We start from the raw sequence: 16,894 nt of genomic DNA, 5'->3' as shown, positions 1-16,894 counted from the left end.
TTTGGAAATGTGACGATTACAGCACTGGAGGATTCAGCGAGCTTGTGCAGTTTCATCATATCTCAGCTTTACAGTGTACCGGTTGTACTTTATAAAGTCTCTTATAGCTCAGTTGGGTCAGACCGGAGGAGTTTGAACGCCTCGCTTCTGTAAATCTCAGCACATCCCGCTACCGTCAGGCTTTTCCATCGTAAAGTAACTGAAGTCTAACTGCTGCTCTCTCTGCTTTCACCATAATTTCAAGCAAATTGAAGACGCCTGCCGTCATTTATTAGTGGTGTTTCTGAAAGTGCTAAAGTGGTCGCTCGGCCTCTCTCGGATAATGGCTCGACTCTGTTTGTCAGAAATACGAATGGCACTTTGCTGTTGTCTGTCGTCCAATGATGGCCGAGCCTTTCTCGTGTTTAGATGAGATTTACTGTGCCGAAAGGACATTGCGTTCGCCCTGGCTTGTTTTATAAGACATTAAAACGTTGCCGTTTAGGAGCCAACGTTGCATATCAATCACTTCAGGCTGGAAATACCTGCATGTCTTAAGTTTGGAGGCTAGAAACGTAATAATGAATAATAGATGACTAGAATGTGCAGATTTTATAAGGCTAACTCAATATTTGGATCGTCCTGCTCAATGTCGGTTAGTTTAATTCAATCTTATTTGCAGTTTCTTTGTAATTGTTTGTGAAATTTTCTGACAGAATTATGTTTTAGCATAAATCCCTATGTTTGAATTAGAGAAATGTTGTTGTCTGTGTTAAAAGTGGTCGTTTGATACAAAAAACTAAAAAATATTTAGACATGTTTGATTCTTATAGGCCTTTTAGTGGACGTTATGTTACTGCTGCACCTTAAGATAAAATATTTTTCTTGAATTCATTTTTTCTTTGGTTTCATATTTTCTTTACTCAGGAGACGCATGAAACATCATGTAATCTCATTGCAAAGGTGAAACAGATTGTTCTACACTGTATTTTCTCCTCTTGTCTCCGTCTATAATTGTACATCTTACAGTACATGCTTCATGTCTGTATATGAGTTTGACACAGTGCAGGTCCTTTCTATACTTCATTTTGACTTCCAACACTTATGAAAACACAATGCCACGTTCTGTTCCTTTCTTTCCTTGCATTGTCGCCCTTCCTAAGTAACATCAAAATCAGTCAAGTCTACTCGTACTATACAGTCCCGGCAGGAGAACACGGACATGTAGGCTAAAGGCTGCTTTGGGCTTCGGGTGTGTGCTGAACCGGACAAATACACACAAAAATAGGGCTGCACGATATTGAAGAAAAATGCGATATTTGATGCCTCATTAAATAATGCGATATTCGATATGCGATACGATAATGCTTAAAGTGTGTAAAATAAACTTAAATGATCTTTAAAATATATTTAAAATGATATATCCTACATGCATTTCACATTCTTTTTGTGACTAGACAACATCCCTACAGCTTCTGAAATTGAACATCAGTGTTTTACTGTAGTATAAGAAGTGTTATTTCAACATGAGTTTAAATCACTGGGTTTAGGGGTTCAGGTTATCCTACATTAGGATTATTTAACAACAGAAACTGAATAATCAAATGTAAAAATAAAACACTGATTAGTTTTCACCGTATTAATTAAATATATCCTGATTCTTATTAAAGCTACAAAAGTTATTCAGCCAAGAGCAGTGAGAGATTTTCTCTTCATCTTTTGTTCATGACCCCAGTTATTGCAAGCCGTTACGATATGCATATCGCGATATATACATTTGCGATATTTCGATAATTTCAATATATTGTGCAGCTCTACACAAAAATAGGTCAGAATGTCCATCTTGGGGAGATTTCACTTAAACGCATTCATTTATGTCTTAAGTGAACGTAAACGGTCGGGAAACTAATCGAATGTTTTTCAGTTTATTAGATCTGTCTTAAAGTGACAGCAGCCTAATAAACCTGCTGCTGTCCGTCACTTTAATGTTAATCAAACAACAGAAGAAATATAGAGAATCATTCACTGCTCTTCACTGAATAACTTTAGTAAGAATCAATGTATAATACATGAATACTTTTAATAATATGCAGTTTAATTTTTACATTTGATTATTACATTTCTGTATTGTAGGCTATTATTTTTAGTAGCCTAAATTGTTTATTTCATTTCTATCTTTTTTCTATTGTATTCGTCCTATTGTTTGTAATGTTCTTCTTTTTATTGTATTATTGTTTCAACTCACTGTTGACAGTGAAACATTTTGGGATTTTTATGAGCACACTGACAGGGCCTCCTTCATAGTTTGCTTAGGGCGCCCAGACGTCTAGGACCGGCACTGGTTTGACCATTAAACATACTTATTCGATTTGCCATTTACGTTTGACTTGGCATTTGTAAATGTGAAGATTACAGCACTGGAGGAAGCAGTGATCACATCTCAGCAGGTTGTGTGCCTTTTAGTGTGCACACAAGTTGAAATTTACATAATATAGCCTGTTGACTGGATTAGCTAAAGTTTGCAGCATTATGTATTTGAAAGATTTTCAGAGGGGTGTTTGAGAAACGTAGTGGATTAATTTAATCTTCATTGTCCTTGAAATATTGACATCCCAATCTAAAGCCTAAATAATCATCCAGCACCGATGGACTGAAATGTAGCGTATCGGAAGACAAACTGTGCCAGAGATCTGATAATCAGAAAGAGTCAGATGTGCTGAACAGGGGTTTTTTGTGTGATGTTGGCGTTTTGTTTTTAGATGCAGAGACAGATGTTCGTCGCTGGCAAACACTCGCTGCTGTCTGTGCCGAATAATACATCTGCAAACAAGCTGTGACATCAAGACTTATGCCCCATATCCCAAACTATTTCATTTTGCTGGTGGTTTGCATTCATCAAAATGTCTGTTTATGTTGTGCTCCAGTGCTTCATGTTTTGCCCCAAACTTTGTTAGGATTTATATATACAATGTTCTGAAAATGGTGGACAATCTTTTCGATTTGAATCCCATTGCCTGCATTTACATCCGTTTAGGGACTATGGTGATACAAAATCCAGGAGATAATTAAGTTGATTAAAAATATGTCTGTCTTTTTTATTATTTAATAGGGGCCGATTGCCAAGATTTGAGAGAATCATTTTATAAAGTCAAAAATGTTCACCATTAATGTTTTGTGTGTAAATACAATTTAAATAATGTGAGACTCAATTTCCACTGTAATGTTAAAAACAACATAAAGACATTATATTAAAAATAATTGTTTAATGGCATCTTTTTATGAATGAAGGCCAGTATCACTGATATTAAAATGACTACTGATGTCTCAATGAAAATATGATGGAAAATGTCCTCCAAATTTTAAACATTTATTAGGCTTAAAAAATATAACAACTTTTAATTTAAGTGAACTTTGAACAATCCTCACATAAACCCATAATAAATATTTACTTGTGCCCTTCCTGTCTAACAGGTACGAAATATACAGAAATTGAATAAAGTTATCAAATAGTCCACAGTGCATAAATTCTAAATTAAATATAGATTAATCCTTATTAAAGCTACAAACGTTCTTTAGTCAAGATCAGTGAGTAATTTGCTCTGTTCCCTTTGTTCTTGACTGACAGAATTAGAGGCTGCTGTCACTTTAAGATCTGCCGCTGCTGACAGGATCTCACGCATTTCACTTTCTCATTTACTCTTGACTTTCATTTAAGATTTTATTTAACTCATTTAAGACTGTTCTTGTGAGGATGCTCGACAAAACGGACATTTTGGCATAAATGTGAGTGTTATTGTTCGTTCAAGCGCGAAAGAGAACTGGATTCTGGCATGCTGTCTGTGCGTGTGTGTGTGTGTGTGTCGTGTGTATGTGCGTCAGGACATTCACAGACAGCGCTATACCTGCTCATTACAACTTATTTTTAGAGTGTGGACGAGACGTTCCTGGACGCCGCATCTGCACAGGCTCTCTGTGTCCTGCTCCTTCGTGGCGATGACAGCGTGCGATTAAAAAAAAATCATAACAAACGAATTTGAAAAGTGGGGGGGGACACAAGCAGGATTTTGAAAAGTGGAGGGGACATGTCCCCATAGGAAATTACGCCCGTGTTCTGACGGCATTGACCAATACTTCATAATTCCATCAGGGGCGTAGCACCAAATTTTGGGCCCTAGGTACAAACCATCTTGCTGGGCCCCCGTACCAAATACCATAGTGATACCAATGGGTGGGGTATTGCATTTTTATCATAAAAACACTTAAAATGTAAACAAAATAAGCCAGACTCTGATTAATATATTTTTGTTTTATTGTCAAAAGTACAAGTTAATTGATGATTATTTGTCTGTTTAAAATAAATGCAGACTATAGAATCGCAGGGTACACTAACCGCCAAACTAGACATTCAGTGTTTGAATTACGTTTTTAAAATAAGCCATTTTCAATCATTAAGATGTGCATTAAACTGAGAACAATCCTGTACTTAATGTAAGAGCGTGCGCGAGCTAATTTGCATAACATTGCGGTAAAATAGGCGCTAACGATCTGTGTTTTCGCGGGTGTTAGATTTTGACAATGGAGGGAAATATACAGTGTTTTGATGTAAACTTCTGACTCAGGGGAGAACTGCAGCAGAAGAGGAGACAAGCTGCGCAGCTGCCTGGAGTGGCAGTGTGTTGAGCTCCCAGCTCCGCCTCCGTCTGCTTCTCACTCCGTTATTTACCCAGAAACATTGTTTGCTCGCTATGTAGGTTGTGATACTATAAAGTATTGATATATAATTCAAATAGAGTACGAACATAAATGTATGCCATTCTACCTGGAGTAGATATTTATGTTAAAACAATGTCAATGCTCGATGATGCATTTGGAGCTCACCTTTCTTTTCAAAAAAACTGAGTGAGCAACTGCTTGCCCTCATTTGCCTTTCTCTCTTTAATCTTCTTTTCTTTTCGTTTTTGAGCCCCTGATTCTCCTTTCTTAAGGAAAGACATGACTCTTCCCCTGTCTTCCTAGTTCCTATCACGGCTCACTCCAGCTCCTGTCTCATCAACTGATTCACACCGACCGCAGGTCCGCAGCAGAAGCACCTGAACTTCGGGTCGTACCATTTACATTGATTCGAGAGGGGTGGTGGGGCCCTGCACAGCATGAAAATGACTTTTTTTATACCAAACCAGTGCCTAACTACAAGTTTAGTTTTGCACAGGAACTTTTTTATTTGTACATAAATGCTATACAAATGTTAGTGCATATATACAGTGCAATGCATAAGTGAATACACCCATGCTAAAGTTGACTAAAAAGAGGAATAAAAAATCATATTTTGGAAACTGAACTTAATGCCTTAATTAAAAAAATTAGGAAAAATCCAACCTTTAAGGACACCAATTTTCTTTGTGAATGAATACTGTATCGTAAATAAATAAATGTTCTTCCTTAAAATACATGGTGCATAAGTGAGTACACCCCTATGTTAAATTCCCATAGAGGCAGGCAGATTTTTATTTTTAAGTATTTTTTTTTAATTTATTTTTAGGATACTATGCATCCTGATAAAGTTCCCTTGGCCTTTGGAATTAAAATAGCCCCACATCATCACATAGCCTTCACCATACCTAGAGATTGGCATGGGGTACTTTCCATAAGATCATCTCTCAATGCAAATCAAACTAGCTTTTAGGCTAACTGAAATAAAACCATGCCAATCTCTAGGTATGGTGAAGGCTATGTGATGATGTGGGGCTATTTTAATTCCAAAGGCCAAGGGAACTTTATCAGGATGCATAGTATCCTAAAAAAAATTTAAAAAAAGTACTTAAAAATAAAAATCTGCCTGCCTCTATGGGAATTTAACATAGGGGTGTACTCACTTATGCACCATGTATTTTAAGGAAGAACATTTATTTATTTACGATACATTATTCATTCACAAAGAAAATTGGTGTCCTTAAAGGTTGGATTTTTCCTAATTTTTTTAATTAAGGCATTAAGTTCAATTTCCAAAATATGATTTTTTATTCCTCTTTTTAGTCAACTTTAGCATGGGTGTATTCACTTATGCATTGCACTGTATGTATGTATAGAAAACTGACTTCTACGGGCCGCCTCGGGCCCTGGGTACTCGGTACCCTTTACCCCCCCTTTACGACGCCCCTGAATTCCATCATCCATCTGACGACCCTGAATATAGATATTAAGTATATTTTGCAGGTCGCCACTGACATTCATTTGGACACACCCATGAGTTTTCTGACGAGTCATTCAAAAGAAGACCAGAAGCATGAATTAAGAAAGTAAACTATCCGTTTTGATTTCGTGTTCCTTTCATGTCTATTTGCAGCATGTGTTGCAAGCTAAATGCATTAAATATGCATAGTAATACATTCGCAGTGGATATGCACTTGAATTTTTGCCTTGGCAACTAACTGAAGTACTAGAACATTTAAACTGAAATAAAAATAAATACTAATTTATACTAATAAAAATGGCAAAAGCACCTAACATACAGTAATCACTAAAACCTAAACGAAAACAATTTTATGTATTAATAATAAATACTATACAAGTAATACTAAAATAACACTTGGCATATATGAATATCAAACATCGATGCAACAAGCTTATTGCACAACCCGTGATGTAAATCCGTAACTTTTTAAAGCCTCAAAGCCTTACTTATCAACTGCTTAAAGCAGACAGCGCTCTCAGCTCCTGATTCTGACGGAGACGCGGAGATGTTTACTGCAGATTTATTTCAACCACTGCTTTGACACTCAGGCAGCACTTCTACTGTGTGTTATTATGGTTATATTAAGAACTGACATATTTTGGGGAGACGAATGTATCTATTGCATAAACAGGACGACTTTCAGGTGACAGTGGTAAACATTTCAGAAGGCTTTATTAACAGCGGTAGGAAATATCTTTAGGATGGTGGTTCAGAGAAGAAATGAAGAAATGAAACGCCTCCATTGTGGTCTTGAGTTTTCTTCCGGGAACAAACACGTCACAATATTCCTCATTTAAATAATTAATACGCAGAATAAAGGGACGGGGCCTGGTTGAGTGAGTTAGTAGTGTGTTAAACTGACGGTTATGGTAAGGGACAGGACATTTCCCAAACACGCTCGAATCGCTTGACCAATCACAACACACTGATCCAGCCGACCAATCAGAGCACAGTGTGCCTTTCAGAAGGAGGAGCTTCATAGAGACAGGAACTTAACAGAGCGTTACTGACAGACTGGGAAGAGAGGAGCTGCAACAATGGAGAATATGAGGGAGTTTTTTGGACATTCAAGCATGAAAACCTATTCTTGTAGGTCACGACTTTGAAAAAGGGCATAATAGGCCCCTTTTAAGGATTTTTTTTTTTTCAGTTTTGGTACTTTGTTAGGTCGCCAGTTGATGTCCAGAGTTAAAGCCTCAAGCAAAAATGGTCAAAAATTCAGGGGCACTTTTATGGAGATAACAGAAGAGGACAGGCGTTTCTCAAACTTTCAATGTCAGATTGAAAAAGTGTTGTCATATATTATTATACATGTGCCCGTGGCGTTCATTAGAGCCGCTCTTCAAATGCAAATATGAGTATCATTGTCGTATGAGCGAACAGGAGAGGTCAAGGCTGAGAGCAGCAGATCTGCCGTCCCGCATGCTTTCTAAAAGGAACAAAGATCATGAAATATTGAGCAGCGAAACACTAAATGTTAAATGACATCAGAGCGTACAGCCGTCCTCACATGTGCATAAAAACAAAGCAGAGCTTGTTTATATTCTGATGGTAACTGACCAGCGGCTCGACCGACGGCACGTCTCTGGAACTCTGATGAATAATTGATAGACGTGTTGCGTAACGTAAAACACTGAAGGGAGAACATGCATGTAGCTTCTCTGCTGTCATTCTGTGGCACGTTTGTAAAGAAAGTTTTCCGTAGGTCTAAATTTCAGTGTCTGTGAGTGTGTGTTGTTTTAGCGTCACTGATATACTATTATGGTTTGTAAATTTCTTTGCCTTAAGTCTTGTTCGGATTATTAAAGTACCGTTTGCCTCACCTTAACTCTCTTTCCTTGTCAACCAGACATGGCAACTCCACTTTAAAAATGTTTCTCTTCAAAGTTGTAAATTTAACAAAGGTTATTGGAGCACATTTGACAAGAAAATGCTATTTCCGTGTAATATTTCTTTGTTACTGTGCTGCGCTGTCATTCTGTGACACGTTCCTAATGAAAGTTTCCTGCAGGCTTATATTTCACTGTCTGTGTTATTTTAGTGTCACTCTTTATACTTTTATAGTTTGAATTAGGTTTTATTTTTATGTTGTCTCAAGCTTGAGTAATTTTGTTGTGTATTTTTGTCATTTTTATTCTTTTTTAAAAAAAAATATGTCTATAGTTTCTAAGTTTTAGTAGTAGTTATGTTTTTTTTTTTTTTTTTTTTATAATTGTAGTTAATAGTAATAACCCTGCAATTTTCAATCTTCTTTTTCTTAAATTATACATGGCTATAATTATACTTTGCTATGTTCGGAAATGAAAACTTGCAAGTTGGCAGAACCTGATTTTACCGAGAGCAACATGTTCCTGGATCAACATCAACAACATTCAAATCAACCAATCAGATTTGAGGGGCAAGTTTACAGTTTATATCAAGTTTAGGCTTACAAAAAGGGTTAGGTGCTTCTACATCATTGTTTTTTAACTTTCATTTCCCTCTGATTTTAGGGATAACTAATGGGTAAGGTTAGGTTTAGGGGTAGGAATACATTTTCGAACCGGAATGTTGTTCCAAGATGAACAAAATACAGTATGTTAACTTTGCAAAATTTGTGATGTTCCGCAAACTGCTTGCCACATACTGGACAGTAAATTATGTATACAACTTATTATGTATAAAAATACTATTTGTAAAACAACAAATGTTTCAAACAGCTGCATTGTTGTCACATGACCTCCATGTTAATCCAGTGAACATCTCAGAAATATAATTTTTTTTCTAATGTCAGTTTCTGCTGAAAGACGTGAAAGGTTTAACCAAACTCTTTAACATCAACAAAGCGTCCTAACCACCAGTCGATCCTGTGTTTGATTCAGGCAGGGGTTCGTTGGGGGATGTTCACCCTCTCGTGTCACTAGGCAGTCTGCTGGACGACCAGCACTGGCACCACGTCACCATCGAGCGGGTTCGAGGACTAGTTAACTTCACCGTGGACAAGAACACCCAGCAGTTACAGCTCGCTGAGTACTCCAGTCACTCTGAGATGAAGGAGGTGAGCCTTCACGACCTCTCACACCATTAGTCCAGTAACACACAGAGCAGCTCGTAGCATTTGAAATTGCTCACACATGAATTATACATACAACATAAATGAACTACAATGTCCATGTGTAATTAGTTTAGTAAGAGCTTTCACTTTGTTCACTTTCTACACTGCTAATTTATGTTCATTTCGACACACATCTTATATTACAGTAAACTAACATCATGTTCACATCATGTTCAAGGCAAGGCAAGTTTATTTATAGCACATTTCATACACAATAGTACTTCAAAATGGTTTACATAAAATTGAAAAGTATTCGAAATAATAGGGGTCATAAAAAGGCACAAAAGAAATAAAAAAACAAACAATAAAAAGGTACGAAATAATAATAATAAATAACAAAATAATAAATCATATATAAAAAGTATTAAAATAAATTGATATAGCCGCAAAAGTTACATAAGAAATAAAGAATAAAAATTAATAATTAATAATAATTATTAATAATAATAATAGTAATACAAATTATTATTATTCTCATAATATATGCATTTGCATATAGACATTTAAATAATATATATTTTTATTTGGGAATAACTTAACACTGACAAGGTGATTTTCTCACACTAATCTTATGTTAACACTTTAGTCTTGGAGCTATATTTTTTAAACTATTTTAATATTTACAGTTTTTTTTTTATATTTCTGCGTTTCATTACTATAAAGGCAAATTTTGCATGTTTTTTGGACTCATGGATGAGTTGAAATGATTTTTAAACATTTTTAAAACGGCATATCTCAACTTTTGGCCAATCAAATATTGCATCAAGAAAGTGTGTGTATTGACACACTGTAAATAAAATAAGGATGAGCTTTGCGTTGTTGGATGCAGTATCGCCGGTGTGTCGATAGAGTTTAGCTTATATTAAATGAGTAACACTCCATTCATCTGTGTGATTCCTGACACGAATCTGTCTTTCTTTCACAAGATCAGTTTTGGTGGCACTTCATTGGCCGGACTCCAGAAATCCCATTCTAGAAGAAACTTCCATGGCTGCTTGGAAAATGTGCTTTACAACGATATCAGCGTGATTAATCGAGCCAGAGAGAAGCAAGTGGCCATTGCAGTAAGCAGAAACCATGTGTTAATACAGTTACATCTTCGGGTTGCTTTTCTTTTCTTTTTTTTGCTTCTTAGCAATTGTCAATTTGTTGGCTGCCTAATTTTTCCATAATGAGAGCTTTACATTTCTGTGACCCGTACCATGTTCTCCTCCATTATACATGTTTTATTTTTTTTTACAACCACTGCCTTGGGAATTCGGGGGTTAAACCAATTACCAACCCTTTAATTCATTGTCGTAATGACTGTGATAGTGCTATCAGGAACAGCCAGGAAAGCAAATGCATAATTTATTAGGCAGACGTCACGGCTTTACGTTACTCTCACAAATGTAGCTTGTAGAAAAAAAATGGTATTGGTTATACTACAATATTTTGTGCTTTCATAGGGGAATGTCACCTTTACATGCACCGAATCCATTGATGTGCCAGCGACGTTTGCCAATCCTGGAAGTTTCCTCGGTTTGCCGTGGGTCTCCAGTGGAGAAAGTGTGTCGGTCAGTCTGCAATTCAGAACGTGGAACAGAGCGGGCCTGCTGATGACCTTTGACCTGCAGCATAATGCAGGAACGCTGTGGCTTTATCTGAGCGAGGCGAGAGCACGACTACAGATCCACAAGACCGGACGGATCATGACGGACATCACCGCAGGTTGAACTCAGATATAAGGAGCACGTATATAAAGTTTCAGTTTGTTTGGTAGAAAGCTAAACACATCTCTTGTTAGTCAAGGGTAGCACAAAGTCAACATCAATGGCACCTGCTGCTCTGAGATACGCAGCATGAGGAATTATAAACATGTTTATATGAGACCATCAAACAAATGCAATATGTATCAAAATCTTCATTTACATCAGGAAAGGCTTTTAGTTTTTTTAGTTTTATTGATAAACCAAATGAATGCAGAATAGTGAATTACTTTATATATGGTACGCCACCTGCTATTTAGTCAAAATAGTATGCAGTATGCAAGCACAAACATTTCAGTAGCATGATATATTGTTCTCAAGTGACCTCTTGGGTAGACAGGCATCATCTTCGGAAATAAATGTTTATTTTGTAAAAATTAACAAAATAAATGTTTAAATGTTCAAAACTTTTGGCAGTCTGATAAAATAAGTACATTTTATATGTAATATTATTTCAATTAATGTTTATTTTATTTCAACTTATGAATTTTTTTTGAATGGTTTTAGTTTTTCTGGTGATAGTAAAATTGAGCACATTGCATTGTGGGATGTATCTAACATGACAACGATGTTCGCATTTTTGAAAAGTTTCGCGTACAGACGACAACGTTGTCAAAACGATCCCTGTTAAGATTAAAAACGCTGTATTCTGCTGCCAGGCCAGTAGTTGGCGATGTCACTTTGCAAAGAAACACTACTTGCCTATAGACTGAACAATAAGCATGTGCATGACATCACTGTTCACAAATTCATGTTTTTGTAGTTTATACGGAGATGATAACATCTAACAACATTCAAAAATGTGCACTTTGAAACCGTTTTCAGGCCCCTAAAACACTTTTGTCATTTAAATGAACAGCCAAAACACATAAAGTTTTCCGTTTTTAGTTGAAAACGGTGTTGTGTAAACGGCCGCTCTTTGGATAAGGTAATGCACCTTTGATACATGTAGTTGCTCGACTATATTCTGTGCATGCACAAAATTTGCATACTGTGCAACAGACTGCTAAATTTTTTATAAATGCATAAATAATCCAATTTTGTGTAAAAATGTCTCAACTTTTGGCCAATCAAATATTGCATAAAGAAAGAGTTACTTTCAGGTTCACTTGACACACTGGAAAATGTGGAAATAAAATAAAGATGAGCTTTGCGTTGTTGGATACAGTATTTTTACAGTATCCAGTAAGTGTGCTCTAGTTTTTGGCAGATTTCATACAGGTATTGCATGCGTACAAAATATACATTTTTGCATTCTGCTGAAATAGCCCTAGTACTTTGCTAGTATTCCCATTGCCTATATACTTTAAGTCTAATGCTGAAAGTCCTTTCTTTCTTTTTTTTTTTGAGGTTTAAAAAAATATATATAGCGCTGAGTGCCTGTTATTTTTTGCCTGATCCACAATGCTGGTTCTTTTTCCACAGGTGCCAATTTAAATGATGGTCAGTGGCACTCGGTGGAGCTAGTTGTCCGTCGAGGGCGTCTCGCAGTCACCCTGGACCAAACCGACAGCTCTGCAGCGACCTCTTCCTTCCCTGTCGCTCCTGACAGACAGATATTCTTAGGCGGTAAGAGCAACCTTTAGCCATCCATCGCCTTCTGCTCACACAAAGCATCAAACTAGCTCAGGATAATTTCCCTCTGCACAAGCCCAATCCTTCACGTTAATCAATCCGCATTGTCACTCAACACACACCTTCCGCTGAGAAAAGCACATTCGTTTACCTTTCAAGCGTTTTGGGGGGAGAATGTCTCTCGGCTCCTGGAGACTGCTGGCTTAATTGCCTTTAGCTCAGACTCTGGAGAGAGTGTAACGCATGCATGGCGGTCTCTTTCGTCTGCTATGTTTTCCCCTTAGCCGCAGTAGAGCGCGCATCATATCGCAGTCAAACCACGTATTATGTTTATAGTAGGGGTTTAACAATATACCGTGTCACAATATATCGCAATACTAAAGTGCAACAATATGTATCGTGGATAGTGACAATATTTATTGTGTATAGTTCACCTAAAATGAAAATTAGTGTGCGTGAAAAAAATCAAGTTCACAGAGTTTTAGTGTGAGTACTATATTAAACTACTATGTATAATGTTGAATATAATGTATAATAATGCAATGGGAAAATATTTTTGAGGTCCTGATAATGCCAAATGTCTTATGTTACCAGTAAAAAGTGTCCTATGTTATTTTAAATATACCTCAGTGAAAGAGTGCAGCATATTCGTCTAAAATAATTCTGTATTTTCAGCTTCAGAATCATGAGTATTTTTATTCTGGTGTCTCTATTGTCCTGTGCATTGGGCTATCAGCACAAGTCCAAGCTATTCATTTACAAACCCAATGTAATACCAAATGTAGCATTTTAATCAACAGTTCAGTATTTGCTAACCTTTTATTACATGTCTTGGAGTATCGCAATAATATCGTATCGTGATATGTATCGAATCGTGACATGAGGGTATCGTTACACCCATAGTATATAGTGCTGGGTAAATTATGGTACTTCACTAATTACAAATTAAATGAAAATGGTAGTTATTAACGTAATCTATTGGACTACTTTTAGATTACTTTTGACCTAACTCGTTTGTCTCATAGATTTGAATAGGATTATTGTGTCCCACATTGATATAAAGAAAGACAAAGAGAAAGAACATTTATACTTTTGGGCTGTTGAATGCTTGAATCTGATTGGATGAGGAATGTTCTAAGATGTGCGATTATTTTCGGCGAAATGCATGGTTCAAGTATTTCCAGGCAGGTCTGGACCTGCCATATGTCCATATCACTTTGCCAAATGATGAACAGCCTACAACAGCAGAAGAGCCAAAACCCACAATGACACTAATCAAGCAAATAAATATAGTAATGTAGAAAAGTTAAAGTTCAGGGAAGAAGGAGGCAGGAACCGGCGAACGTTCAACATAATTTTAATGAGCAAAATGAACAAACAGCAAAACGAAAGTAAAGCGCCAACCCCTCCCATAACAAAGCACATCATAAATGTCCCAGGCCTGGTCCTCTCTCATCCTTCACTGTCATCACTCCTTCTTTTTATCCTTCCGGAGCTCCTCCGTGAGACTCGCTCCGTTCCCACAGCTCTCGGGCCCGCCCTGCTTGCCACAAATAAACAATAGGATTAAAACGACAAATTATTTCCATGTTTTTTTGCCAGAAAATTCAGTTTTATTATGTACGGAAAGCACACACTCTGTTTCTCCTGCTCTCTCTCCTACTCAAATGCACACACATACACTATGGCCACACTTGCACATTAATATACTATTATAGTATATTAATTATACAAAAAAAACTGCAATGGCTTAAAGTTATTTAGTGTATATTTGGGATCAGGTGAAAATGTCGTGTTTTTGTCCACAGGATGCCCGAACACGGAAGACGGCACTGTCTGCAGAAACCCGTTCAATGTTTTCCAAGGATGCATGCGCCTCATCCGAACAGACACTGGTTTAGTGGATCTTATCAAAGTGCAGCAGATGTTGTTTGGGAATTTTAGCGATCTACAGATGGACATGTGTGGGATAGTTGACAGGTAAGCACTCTTACTGTCAATTACGCTTTTATGTGAACTCGCAAAACGTTCCGCTTTCCGTTTTCTTCCTCGCCAAATAGATGCGTTAGGCTTGATTATGTAAACATAGGGATTAATTAGCCATGGAAATGCCGAGAATACTGATTTGCTAAAAGACGCAGATGATGAGCCTCAGGGAGAAACTGCCCTCATTTGAATATTTATCCATCTGATCAATCAAAATGGAACATAAGCCTACTGTGTTGTTATACTTTAGTTTACAATTTAGTTCAAACTACTGTATTTTTGCAGTCCTAGTTATGCATTTTAGATATGCATTTTTCAATGGCAGATGAGATGAAATTGTCCAAATGAATGCTTATTTCATACCATATAATTGTTGATTTTCCATTGACAAGGCTGTCTGTAGAGTACGGCACTAAAAGAGGATGTAATGCTTCTGTTTTGCCAAGTAGAAATGGTTTTCAACCAGTGCCAATAGTCTCAAAATGGCCAAATATTGGCCATGTGGATATATCTGTCTATTACTAGTATGCGGTTTGTATATATTGTAAACTTTCTAGTAAGTCAGACTCCCAAAGATAAGATATTTTTTACACAAAACTGGATTGCAAAATCACTGCTTGAATGACAATAATATTGCACACTGTTTCTAATATATAGTAAGTTGTTTTGGGTATATATTGCAGTATTCCACTGAGAACATGTTCTCTGTCCTGTTCACTGCTGTTAGTTTCATGTCAGTGAATGTTTGGTTCATTTGTCTTGAGGCAGAAATGGGTTTATTTTGCTTTGAGACTGAAGTAAATCTCTTGAAGAAGAGGCTCTTTTTCTTTCTTCTGTGTTTTTTGATAGACGCTAAATGCACTGCTGTGACCAAGCAATTCAAAGTGAAGGGGAACCTGTGACGCACACACTTATATCTCATGTGAATATTGTTTTGTGTGTTTTTTTTAAAGTACTGCTGGTGACACTTGATGCAGATGTGGATTTGTTTTCTCTGAAAGTTGTATTGCCTCTAGGTACTCGTTTACATTCTGAAAGGTCTCGCTTTCGTCTGTCACACTTGTTCAGAGCTCTGAAGACTTCTGGGATTTCTGTTTATTTGTTTGTTTGAATGTTTTTTTTTTTTGGTTTACTGTGATTTGATGTTTGCAAAGCTAATGCGGTATAGAGTTAGTGATTTGAACAGACTCATCCTCCACGTTTGTGACATGAATGAAAGTCTTCCAGGCTTTTTATAATCTTTAATGAAAATATGAAATATTATTATTTTTTAAATCACAATCATTTTAATTAAAAATGTTTTTTAAATATATTTTTAAAAGCTGAAGTGTGTCATTTCTGCATCACTTAGGGTATCAGTATCATCAACTGATATTAGATTTAAAAAATATATATTACGTAGCATTAGGCAAAAGTAATCTAAATGTAAAAACAGAGTAAATGCACAATTAAATATCCACTTTACAGTATTGTGAAATGTGACATTTACCTCTCAAAAACCTTCCATTCTATGACACATTAAACAAATGCTTATACAATGTTCTGGATAATGCCAAAAGAGCCATTCTGTACTATAATGTCAATTTGTTATACAACGGAAAGGGATTAATTCAAACTACAGTCTCACATAGCCAGATCTATAGTCTCAAATGTACTTTATAATCAAACTATCATAACAGTGTAATTTTAATTACCTTATCTGTTGACATGATCCCGGTGATTTGCAGAGCTGGTGAACTTATCCACATCGCTATGATCAGATGCTTTCTTAACCGCTGTTTTCTCACCGCTGTCATTTATGGTGTTTATTTTGTTAATGAGAGAAAAGCGCGCAGCACGAAAAAGAATTTCGCCGTGAGTATTGAGGCCTTGAATCACGTTCAGTCTCTTACATGAACGTGCACGAGTAGTAAGGCTGCAGTTCACTTTACGGCCACCGGTGTTGCTAATAACAAGGGCTTCTGAATACTACATATAGACCCTTTAACATTATAATTCTGATGTATATTTCCAGCCCAAGATGCTGCTTGTTTTTTTAAATGCTGCATTAAATACTGTAAAACCGGAATGAATAAATCATGCTGACACTTTTAGAAATGCAGTTTACATCAGTATCACACCCCTGGTTGTGCTCTTGAAAGGTTGAATGGAGTTCGGTAGCTCTCCGCTCTCATTAACGCGCACAGTGTTATTGAGTCTGCAGAAGAAAGAGACGAGGGCAGACCGAGGGTGATGTCCTCTCACTCCAAGCTGAAACACCGGCTCCACTGTGAGGGTTAT

The 16,894-nt window shown here is 36.8% G+C and overlaps 1 protein-coding gene across 1 annotated transcript in view; it reads left to right on the top strand.

Moving 5' to 3' along the window:
- Positions 1-16,894, top strand: part of cntnap3 (contactin associated protein family member 3) — a 125,470-nt gene that overhangs the window by 51,658 nt on the left and 56,918 nt on the right. The window contains exons 6-10 of the mRNA XM_084400122.1: positions 9,073-9,248; positions 10,232-10,369; positions 10,754-11,015; positions 12,479-12,622; positions 14,437-14,608. Of these exons, the coding sequence (XP_084256248.1) occupies positions 9,073-9,248; positions 10,232-10,369; positions 10,754-11,015; positions 12,479-12,622; positions 14,437-14,608 (892 nt within the window). The remainder of the gene's footprint in view (positions 1-9,072; positions 9,249-10,231; positions 10,370-10,753; positions 11,016-12,478; positions 12,623-14,436; positions 14,609-16,894) is intronic.

This window comes from Rutilus rutilus (genome assembly GCF_951802725.1).
Source record: "Rutilus rutilus genome assembly, chromosome: 25".
In the NCBI taxonomy this organism is placed as follows: Eukaryota; Metazoa; Chordata; class Actinopteri; order Cypriniformes; family Leuciscidae; genus Rutilus; species Rutilus rutilus.
The sequence above is the reverse complement of the archived record's forward strand: the minus strand, read 5'-3'. Positions and strand labels throughout refer to the sequence as shown.